Source organism: Megalopta genalis, chromosome 3 (genome assembly GCF_051020955.1).
Source record: "Megalopta genalis isolate 19385.01 chromosome 3, iyMegGena1_principal, whole genome shotgun sequence".
Classification (NCBI taxonomy): domain Eukaryota; kingdom Metazoa; phylum Arthropoda; class Insecta; order Hymenoptera; family Halictidae; genus Megalopta; species Megalopta genalis.
Genome location: NC_135015.1, coordinates 24,527,841 through 24,539,583, shown reverse-complemented (window position 1 = coordinate 24,539,583; position 11,743 = coordinate 24,527,841). Strand labels below are relative to the sequence as shown.

At 41.2% G+C, this 11,743-nt stretch overlaps 1 protein-coding gene across 7 annotated transcripts in view; it reads left to right on the top strand.

Moving 5' to 3' along the window:
- The window catches only part of LOC117221962 (BTB/POZ domain-containing protein 7), a 44,755-nt gene extending 34,153 nt beyond the window's left edge, over positions 1–10,602 (top strand). For 4 of the 7 annotated variants that reach the window (XM_033473348.2, XM_033473347.2, XM_033473345.2 and 1 more), the window contains 2 exons: positions 422–652; positions 3,241–6,492. In XM_033473348.2, coding sequence (XP_033329239.1) covers positions 422–652; positions 3,241–3,528 — 519 coding nt within the window. In that variant the 3' untranslated portion in view covers positions 3,529–6,492. Of the gene's footprint in view, positions 1–421; positions 653–3,240; positions 6,493–10,266 lie in introns of those variants that run through there. The other 3 variants (XM_076520484.1, XM_033473349.2, XM_033473350.2) reach the window with 3 other exon arrangements.
- Positions 10,603–11,743: the final 1,141 nt, after the last annotated feature.

Below are 11,743 nucleotides of genomic sequence, written 5' to 3'. Positions count from 1 at the left end.
AAACCGCGCGCATAATGCATCAAATAAATGCATCAAAATCTTGTGCATCCGTTAAATTCATCAAAATCATCCCTTAAGTGCACGAAATGCGTCGGCTGATTTTTATAAATATTCTTCCACGTTCGGCTATGAAAATCGATCTCCGTTCGAACGAGCGAATTTACAAGAATCATTCGAAATTATTACGGATCATTATAAATGATCATAAATCGTTATAAAAATTAGTTTTCTTCTCTACGTTGAGGCGTGTTAGAAAAATCGACCGCTGTTTAAACGAAAAAAGGAAAATGCCCGAAAGAAATGTTGAGAAAAGAAAATGAAAAGATTGAAAAAAGAGAATGTCGAAAAGAAACGATAAGAAAGAAAGAAAGGGTGAAACGGCGAGGGAGAACGAACGGTGGCAAAGCAGTAAGAGAAACAGTCCGGTTTTGTTTCGCAGAACACGGCCGCGTACAACGTGAAGGAGCAGAACGAGAGGCTGACTGACATCGAGGACATGGATTCGCCCGGCATGGGCATCAACGCTAGAACAGCACCGCCATTGTGCTACGGAAGGAACATGACGTTCCCTAGGCCGGCTTCGTCCTGCGCGCACAGACACGAGCTTCCAGCTATAGTGACCGAGGGTGAAAGCTGCAGACTTCTTGCCGAGGTAAGAAACGCGCCCGGGGAACCGTTCCCGTTAATTGGACACCATAATTCCGGGATCGCGAAGAAACCTAACTGATTCGAAATTACGAGAAAATTGCGAGCGGGGGGGTCGTTCGTTTCCATTATCAACGGCAGAAATCTTTTCGCCTCGCAGCAGATTGCTTCTTGGCCTTTTTCCGTCCGCCGCCGACGCAAAAACTTTTCGTTCGGACCGGAACGCCTGGAACCGAGCGTCGCTGTTTCCGGAAAGGATAATTCTTTGCTTTTCTGGGAATTAATTATAACGTTGCTTACTACTGAATTAATTTAATGTTGCTTAGCATTGAATTGATTAACTGTTGCTTAGCATTGAATTAATTTTATGTTGCTTAGCATTGAATTAATTCAGTGTTGCTTAGCATTGAATTGATTAACTGTTGCTTAGCATTGAATTAATTCAGTGTTGCTTAGCATTGAATTAATTCAGTGTTGCTTAGCATTGAATTGATTAACTGTTGCTTAGCATTGAATTAATTTTATGTTGCTTAGCATTGAATTAATTCAGTGTTGCTTAGCATTGAATTGATTAACTGTTGCTTAGCATTGAATTAATTAAATGTTGCTTAGCATTGAATTAATTAAATGTTGCTTAGCATTGAATTAATTTAGTGTTGCTTAGCATTGAATTAATCAAATGTCGCCTACCATTGAGTTAATTAAATATTCCTTATCATTGAATTAATTAACTGTTGCTTATCACTGAATTAACTAAACGATTCTTACGATTGAATTAATTAAACGTTACGTAAAACACCGACTTAATTTAGCGTTGCTTACTATTGGACTAATTAAGCGTGCTTAGCATTGAACGAACGAAATCGTTCGCGTTAAAAAAAATAATTTGTATAAACAGCTTTCATTTGCCGAAAGAAAATTGGAGACAAGATAATCGAGATCGCATAAAAATCGCAATTTTTATTCACCCATTCGCGTTTAAAACTGTCCCGACAACGGATCTATAGCATAGTCCGAAGCATCATCGATGGCCTCTATGCACGATTGAACGTTTCCAGAACCCACGGCAGGGACACGCGTCGCCGGCCCGATCTCAATTCTACCGGCCACTTCTGTAATAATTTGTTTGAGTTAGGGTAGCACCGCGATCCAATTTTAGACCGGGCATTAAAAAAAGATATCGTTTTATCCTTGAACAATCGCCAGTGACAGCCGGCGTTAGTTATAAAAAACAGGCTTCGCAGCAATGTAATGGGAATTATTTATGAGCCGCCGTTGCATTGTATGTAAATGATTATCTTCGAAGGTAATTCGAGAAAATGAAAATTCAGTGGGACCTTATCTTCTGTCGTTCACGGCGACGATAAAAAGATAGAAGATGGAATGTGTGGCACGATGCTCGATTTTTAGCTTCGCGTCGCTCCGAACGTTCGCGGACGTCATTTTTTAATTACTATTCGACGTATTGATAACTCGGGTTAATATTGCAAATTGTTGAATCAGACATTGCTCGCTATTCTTCTCTTCCTAAGCAATTAATTCGGCGACACGTGAATCCGTCATTGAGTATTTTTATATAATTCGCGAAGCTTTCGAAATTTCACGATTCTGTGAAAACTGCATCGTATTTTTGTTGAATTATATTTCGTAGAATATCTTCCGACGTTTCTTCTTTGTCTTCGCTCTTCGACGGTAACAACACAATATAGCAATATAACTTCCACAGAGCTTAGACAACAAATCGAAATTGTCGTTCTTTCTTTATTTCCAACTGCAACGACTGTGCACAAGCCGCGGAGAACGCGAAAGCAAGCTTCACGGTTGATCGAATTTATTCCCTCAGCTTTTGGTATTGTCGAGAAAGAAAACGCGCCGAAGAAGAAAACTAAAGTCCGCGCTTTATCACAGGATTTCTGTTAATTAACTTCCTTTTCAGTCTCTCGTCTCTGCGGCTGTATAAAGCTCGAGCTAAATCTACGAGCCTGCAGTTCTTCTCCCCCCCTTTGCTCTGAAGGGGACAAAGATCTGATAAATAGAAGATATTCCTTGAACGCAGACGTAAGGATTCGGAGTCTTTTTCATTCCGGAGATTTCATTGATCTAACGAGAAAATATGACTGAGAGATATTTCTAAGAATACAATATTCCTCGAGAACTTTCGTCGGTTCCATTTTTGAAGAATACAAAATGGTATATCGGTGCCGAAAAGCGAACATTTCCATGTTATATTTTCTATCTCGACGAAAACGACAGGGCCAAGAACAAAATTTAACATTAGAAAAACTCCAGTTTCCAAAATTACCCACTTGTCGGGGGTAACATTTTGCACAAACATCCGCCGGCTGCTTGTCGCGAGCATTTTTATTTTTGCGGTTCGAAGTCGCGTTGCACGGAAAACTGTAGAAAATTCAGAAAAATAAAGAGCCTGATGCGACGATGATGGTGATGATGAAGGAGCTTATGGCGCAGGAAAATATATTCGAATAGCCCCCGCTTGAAAGAACGAAGGCGATCCAGTTAACAGAATGGAAGACAGAGCACGTTCGTGGTTTGAAAGCTTTGGTCGAAGCTTGTTAAAATGATTGTCCGTTCCAGCAACAAGAGAGCAACTCGTGCAGCGACGGCCAGCTGTCCGGCGTGATGCCGGACGTGGCGATGGCGACGGCTTCCTTCGGCGCGTTGCAGCTGATCGAGGAGCAGGAGCTGGAGCTGGACTTAGGGGATGGAACGTCCCACCTGCTTCAGCACGTGTCGCCGTCCGGCGGCACCATGGGCTCGCACAGGTCCTCGCTGCCCCATCAGCATCAGAGGCACTACTCCGGCCCCCCTCCACCACCGTACATGTACCACCGTGCTGGCACTGCCTTACCAAGATATATTTAAGATTTCTATCGGGATAAGAGGATGTGTATAGTAATGTCGACTTTTCGGACCCTTCGATTAGGAGCTCCTTTCCCGAACGGAAGTAGACTCTCGCCCCCCTCCTCCCCCGGAAAGGTGTGCCCTTCGTGTGCCGCCATGGTCGCTCTGCGGACACGCGACCCTTACGAACGGCTCCACGGTGGCGAAGCGTCGACGAACCGCCGCGGTCTCATCCCTTGCGCAGAGCGTTTGCTTCGGTTTTGCTTTGTCCGAGGACCTTGCTCGGCCGCGAAGCCGCGCCTCTCGCGGCCGGCACGTTCGTCCGCGGTGGCTGGACGATTCGCGGTTAGGCTTCCCCTTCGTAATTAGCGACGATACTTTAATGTTCAGACCAACCGACGCCGCGGTATACTTGTATTCGTCGTAGCTGGGCCCGCGGATCTTCGAGCGTCTCCGGATCCCGCGAATCTCGAACGTTCGGGAAGCGTGATCGAAGCTTAAAAAGTTGTGTCGTTCGTTTCTGCCGCAACGACGTCGTCGACACGGAACCGAGGACGTTCGACGCGTTCACCGCGACTTTTCTGTACGACGTTATTTGTATCCATCGTTGCTCAATCTTCTCCGGTCTTGTTTCGTCGAAACGCGGCTGCGCGAATCATTTCTGGCACTCAAAGGCGATTGGCGGACCGCGGATCTAGTTGCAAGAAGTAGACACACCCGGTAGAAAGTTATTCCGTTCTTCAGTAATTTTATTAGTGCGAAGATAATACGTTGGCATTGTTAATATATTCGTTCGGTGTGTCCGGCATTGTGATTCGCACGAGCTCGATTTTCTCGTGAATGCATTGAAACTGCAGTCTAGTTAGTAGATTCGAGTCGACTCGAAGTAAAAATCGTTGTTAAGACGTTATGCAGCGTGTTTGTATGTCAGGTATTTTCATTTATACGCGGTATCCGAAAATTACGGCATTTCCTTGAAACGAGGGCTTCCCGAGATCATTCGAAGCAACTTTTTCCTTTGTGAAAATGCGATCCGCGGCTTCGTTCGCAAGTTATCGACGAAAAACGGTGACCAACGAGAGGCGAGCGCGCGGCGGCCCAGTCAGTGGGCGGGCGGAGCTCAGTGCCGCCCACCGCAGCTCGTTGGTTACCGTTTTTCGTCGATAACTCGCGAAAGAAGCCTCGGATCGCATTTTCGCAAAGGAAAAAGTTGCTTCAAATGACCCGAGGAACCCCATGTTACCCGAAAATAGCATAATTTTCCGACAGCTGTATATTCCATTAATGCTTGAAAGCGTAAATGTCTCTCTATGCATCGTTACTGTCTCGTTTCGTGTTTGTCGTGAGAACTGCGTTTCTGCGAGGGATCAAATTCGTACAATCGTTTTCTAGGAATTTCAAGCGGCCGCGAGAATCGCGCGTCGCGGTGATCTTGAAAGGGTGGTGGTGCGTCTTGTAACAAAGTTGCGAGAATTCTATCGAATCTATTTATTTTGTCTGTGACCGCCGCTCTCCCGTAGAAGCGCGACGAATTAGAAATTGGTATTCCGGTAGCCTCCGTTAAGAGGACAGCGATATCTTACTATTTAATTAATCGTATCGGCTGTCGCGACGCGGCGATCAGCGCATTCAATGACAGCGTTGCGAAAGCGAATCCGTCGCGAAATGCCGCGAGAACATCCGGGGCCCAGTCGCCACGCGCCCGCTCGATATTATTACGCTAATCGAACTTCATTTTGTACATAGACACGTGTCGAGGAGAGGTCTCCGATCCGTTGGAAGAGAGTTTGCGAAGGCGAAAAACGTTTTGCTCCGTAGGATCCGTAGAATTTCACTGCCACTGATCATTCGGGACGGCGGCGCCGGGCCCAGAGTCGAGGCCCACACTGTGATCCGATTACCGATCGACGGTTCTACGTAGCACGAGGAATGCATGTGCGCGTCGCCGACGATCGGGGCGACGCTTTTTAGTTTAGATCCTAGAAGTTCAATCTATCGATTCGATGTTCCAAGATAGAAGCCGCGAGCGGCTAAGAGGGTTGCACGGAGGGTGCGAGCGAAATTCAGCAAGATCATGTATTATATAATTAAAAGAAAAGTTGCTGTGATTTCTAGTTTAGTTTTGCTACGACGAATCTTTCGAACCGGGAGCGACCGCGCGTCTCTCCGAATTCAATGTTCAAATAAGCTGTGAGAATATAGAGAGGCAGAGTCAGTCTGTAAACGATCACTTTCGCGATCGAACCGTCGATCGATCGCTCAACTCTGGGCCGGTGTAAGACGAATCGGCGAAGGAGGCCTGCCCGGTGATCAGCCGTTGTTTCCATTCGCGAAGGCTGCCGTGGCGCACGGGGATGCACCGAGCTGGAGTCTTCTGCGAAACCATTCCCCCGCGCACAACCCCGCGGGTTGTAAATTATCGTTGGAGCAGCTTCACGAAAGTAGAGGACCCCCATGGTTTCCAGGATGTATTTATAATCGTATCTGAGTCGAGGGCGCGCCTCGCGGAAAGTTCATGCTTATTAGGTACAATCACGTTATAGGTGTAACTTCTAGGTGCATATGCGTGCAGCTGTGGTTTGTAATGCGCGTGTGTGTGTGTGTGTGTGTGTGTGGACAATGCGTGGCCGGTGTACGATACACGAATGCGCGTGCTCTCTAAGGTACCATATAAAGTGTTAATTAGACGATGTTGCCGGTGATTAACAAACGAGTGAGAGAGAGAGAGAGAGAGAAAGAAAGATTGAGGGAGAGAGAGAGAGTGAGAGGGAGAGAAAGTCAGTGCGTGGGTGGGAGAGGTGCGGGGTGCTGTGAAACAGACAGAGGGATGAGAGAGTGTAGGCCATACAGAATGTGTACAGGTATATATGATCAGTGTTTTGTGAGCAGTATTGTTCTTTATTTAAAAAACAAAATGCCGCTGTGGGTATGATCTTTGCTAATTCATATTACCTATGATATTCAATAAAAATTATTTAAATATTAGCGCATGCAATTCTGCCTTGATCCATGTCACTCTCTCTTATCGTTTATCTGTAAACTTGCTTTCCCGTTTCAACGAGGAACCCGGCTGCGTTACGTTTTCTTTTTTGGAAACTTTGTTGTATGTTCTGTTAGATTTTAATCGTCGTACCAATATCTCCATAGTTCCATTTATTTTGAGAGTAAACGAAAGGAAAGCGACAGAGATTATTCTTGGAGAAATGGTAATTGTTCGAATCGAAATGTTCCGTTTTATTTAATTATTTATTTTGGCGTTTGTGTCTGTAGGATTTTATTGTATAAACGTTATTAAACGTTACGAAAAGAATAATATGGCGAAGTGGATGCAGCAAATGAAAGATCGGGAACAAGTTATAATCTGGAACATTTTTTGAGAAATGATTTATCGTTCTTAATGTTTTCTGCATTTTGTTTTAATAGAGATACGTTTTTTATTTTTTCTGAACGAAACAAATGACACGTGGAATGGTGAACTGTTTTTACATTTTTAGAATTCTTCGCGATATTTTTCTCAAACAACGCAATGCATTTTCTACGCGATCCGATCGAAACTTCAAGCTTCGGCTAATTTTGCAAACCGAATGCGACGGGTTTTGTGTTTCTCTTCCGACGCGTGACTAATGTCCCTGAATTAGGGAAACGCTGACGGCTCTTACGATGATATTCATAGTTTCTGTCACACACGTGAAATAAAGTCACATTGGCCAGGAGGAAGATTTACATCTGTACAATTAAAAACGTCGCTTCGCGGAATGATAAATTTCCTGACGTTTCTAAGAAACGGTTCAAGGATGTGAAATAACAAGTGTGCAACACAAACAGCAATACCGAGAAAAATAGAACTTCAAGAGACGATCTGCTGTTTCGATTAGCAGATAACAAATAATTTGTTTTAAACTGTGCGCGCAGTATTCTGAAAATGACGCTCTTTTTACTCGGTACAAGACGGTCTGGTATTAAAAATTAATAGCTTATTTGCTATATATTGGAGACACTGAAATTGTGTCTCAAGTTATTTTAAAATTAAAGTGCAATCATAGATTTTTGGAAACTCTTTATAATTGGATTTTAATTTAAGTTTATTTGCAATATATCGGAAGTACTAAAACCGGATCTCGAGTTATTTTAAAATTAAAGTGCAATCATAGATCTTTGGAAACGCTTTATAATTGGATTTTAATTTAAGTTTATTTGCAATATATCGGAAGTACTAAAACTGGATCTCGAGTTATTTTAAAATTAAAGTGCAATCATAGATTTTTGGAAACGCTTTATAATTGGATTTTAATTTAAGTTTATTTGCAATATATCGGAAGTACTAAAACTGGATCTCGAGTTATTTTAAAATTAAAGTGCAATCATAGACTTTCGGAAATACTTCATAATTGGATTTTAATTTAAATTTATATTTGCAATATGTTGTAAATACTAATACTGCATCTCAAGTTATTGTAAAATCAAAATCATAGACTTTTGGAAACGCTTTATAATTGCATTGCAATTTAAGTTTATATTTGCAATATATTGGAACTATTAAAACCGCATCCCAAGTTATTGTAAAATTAAGGTGCAATTATAGATTTTCGCAAACGTTTTATAATTGCATTGCGATCGTAAAGATTCCCGAAGGAATTTCAAAATGAAATCGTAGAACAGCTCACAGTCTTGTGTGTTGAACGGAACAGGTTTCCCGTAATTTTGCAAACCTTGACTCGTTTTGGCTCGAGCCGTTGAGCGCGCACTTATCTCTAAAAGGGAAATCTTAATTCACGTAAGAGACGGTGTCAGCGCGAGAACATCGAAGACATTTCAGTGAACGTGCTCGCGAACTTTCGAGCGGATCCGTTTCGTCGCCTTTCGAAAGGCGCTTTCAACGAAACGAACAGATACACCCCCCGTGCACTTTTCGAATTCCGGATTGCCTGGGAATCTTCCGATTTCGTGCTAGACCGCAGTAATACGAGAAATAACATTTCCTCGTTACCGGACGGAGCTTATTATCGGCTTGCGGAAAGTTTTTATTAAATTGGTGCCGGCGGAGCTCCGCCTTGAACTTTCTTCGTTCCTGTAAAGTTGACGCAAACCGCGCCGAAGAAGTTTGGCTATCTTGACAACCAATCAAACAGTACGCAGTCCTCCGCAATTCCCTCTATTTACACGGCGACGAGATAGGAAATTGCTGTTGCTAAAGAGTGGATGTTAAAAATAAGTGGAAACCAGGCCCCGTTCACGGAAAATTGTTTTATTGTTCTGCGGATTCGCTAAGATTTCTTTTTCTTCCTCGCGTACCTCGTACACGTCTGTTCATCCGAGTCTCAATGATAATAATTTTAATGATGATTCGTTCTAATCACTCGATTTCCACACATCCGATTATTCAATTATACAATTATTTTATTATACAATTGTTTAATTATAGGATTATTCAATAGCTTTAAAAAAATCCGAGACTCCGCGCAGGATCGCTTGATTTTTTGTTCACAGCAATTAGCACACTAATACTTTTGTTTCTATCGATTAATTGCTAGAACGCGGTCTAATCATTTAAACGAACGTTCACTCGGTTAATTTTGTATTTTTCCTCGGTCAAATTTGATCTAAAATTTAATCAATAGTAACAATTACTTTAGTAAGCAATCGACGAAAAATGATTATTTTATTCTCAAAATATTCTTTTAATTGTATCATTATGAATGAATGAATTATTCGACGTACGTTTAGAACGTTTCATTCGCTCGAACAAAGAGCGATGGAAAAAATGATTTCTTCGACGTGAAAAAATTAGCCGAAACAATTGATTAACCAAAGCGACGGCTATAAATATATCACCGAGAATTCTTGCAATTAGCAGTTTCGTGCGCACCTGCTTATTGTTGAAATCATCGGCACGCGTGGCGCGCTTATTGTGCAGAAGACGGGGCGAAGTGGTCGTCAAGGGGTTAAGTAGTTTCGCATCGGCCAAGTAGGTCAGTCAAGTAGATCCGTCTGCCTCAGATTACGAGGACAATAGTAGCCAAGTGTTTCAATTGCATCGTCTCGAAGCTTCCATCTAGCATGCTAATTCGCTTCGCAACTTCTGCGAAGTTTTTGCGACCGCGTCGGCTAGATATTGTTGCAGCTGTTTAATCTTTCAAACAGGAAAAGTTATTCTCGCGCGAATTTCTATACAGTCTCGTTATTTTCACTTCGTCGATTTTTATCTTATTTCTGTGCAGCCAACGCGTTTCGAGAAAAATCTGTGGAATAATTATGAAATTCGCGATTTTGCAAAATTTGCGATTATTAATTTGCTTCATCCGAAATAGAATTACTTATTATTAGTTATTTATTATTATTATTATTATTAGCATATATTATTTGTATTTTTAATTAAATATATATAATATATATATATATATATATATTATTTAATTTATTTTTACATTTAAATATATATAATATATATATTTATATTATTTAATTTATTTTTATATTTAAATATATACATATAATATATTTAATTTATTTAATTATATCGTAGCAAAAATCGTGCAGAATTTAAGTAAATTCAAGCTCGTCGTTGCTGTAAAAGAATGCGTATTAGCCGCGTTCAGGGCTCGCCTGTTCTAATTTTAAGCAGCGGTAAAAATTTGCAAAACTGCTTGGCTCGGTAGCGAGCCAGCAGCTCGGCGACAATTAAGGCAAACATTTTAAAAATAAGTGTAGCGTTATCTGACGGACCTCCTTCATTAACCTCGCGGGGAATTTCGATTCGAGCCGTAGATACACCGTGGTGGCAAGCGTAAACGTTGTGCATGCGAGCCTTCACCAACGGTGACCGACGACGACAACGACGACGACGACGACGACGTTGTTACGTTAGCGTAGCATTAACGTCATCGCGATGGGGTGATGCTTTGAAGAAAAAGAGCACTTCGATCACGTGAGTAAATGCGGCTAAAAAAGTATCGTCGAACCAACCCTCCTCCGGCTTGATCGACCGATCGAGGCGCCGCGAATGTTGCGAACTGTGGGGCCAAAGCACTCGAAATCAATGGTAAAAAGTATCTTCCGATTGAATTCGCGAATTTTTATTGTTTCTTTTTCTCTCGATGAGTTCCTATACGTGCGGTTTTATTAGCGAGGGTAATAAATGAGTGTAATAATAATATAGTATATATAATTAAGAGAAATATATATAATAAAAATAATATTCAAAAACTACATGATATTTTCAAACATTTATATTTAATAATTGCGTTCCATGAAAATATTTTTATTTACAAATGTTAGAAAATAAAAGTATTTGTATAGTACGCAATTATTAAATATAAATATTTGAAAATATAATTTAGTTTTTAATTATATATATAATAATATATAATATATATAAATTGAGTTCCATAGGAATATTTTTATTTGCAAATGTTAAGAAATAAAACTATTCTTATGGAACGTAATTGCTAAATGTAAATGTTTGCAAATATAATTTAGTTTTTAATTAGATATTTTCAAACATCTATACTCAATAATTGTATACCGTAATTTCTACACATTTGTTTAAGTAATCGTAAAAATTGCTATGAGAACATTGGTCTTCAAGATCGTATTTCAACAATTACTGGTAGTCGATTTTTCACAGGATCGATTTCACTTAATTTCGAGTTTTAATTTTGACATTTTCCGCTAACCGGAGTGGAAGATCGAAACGCTTTCGTCCGCGAGCCAAACGAAATCAGGAAGGATAAGGAACAGCTGATGATAACGAGCAGCCAGAACCCGAAGAACGAGACCGGCGGCACCGGAGGCGTGACGGTAATTGTATATTCCTCGGTAAAAAGGGGTTACGTTTAGCAGATAAAATCAATGATAAACGACACGTCGCGCTCGCCGGCCGCGCGAATTTCGTTGAAACGCGAGCAGCCGTGCAACCCCCGACCCTGAGTACGCGATTATTCATCCCCGAGATCCTGTTGTCGTCGACTTAGATTGATTAACGTCCGCCGATTAACTCTTTTTACTATTCCAGGCCACTTAGGTTCGTCACTCCGGAGATCGGACAGCTTCGAACATCCACGAGATATTAACCCCTTGCACTCGATCGAAGTATATTTTTGCATATTTTTGCACGATTTTACTGTCTTTTTTTTCTATAAAGCTTTTCTATGAATTGTATTAACGAACAATGAGCAATGAAGTTCACTTTTTTAACATTCCTATAGAAAACTGTTTTTATGAAGTACAATTATTAAAT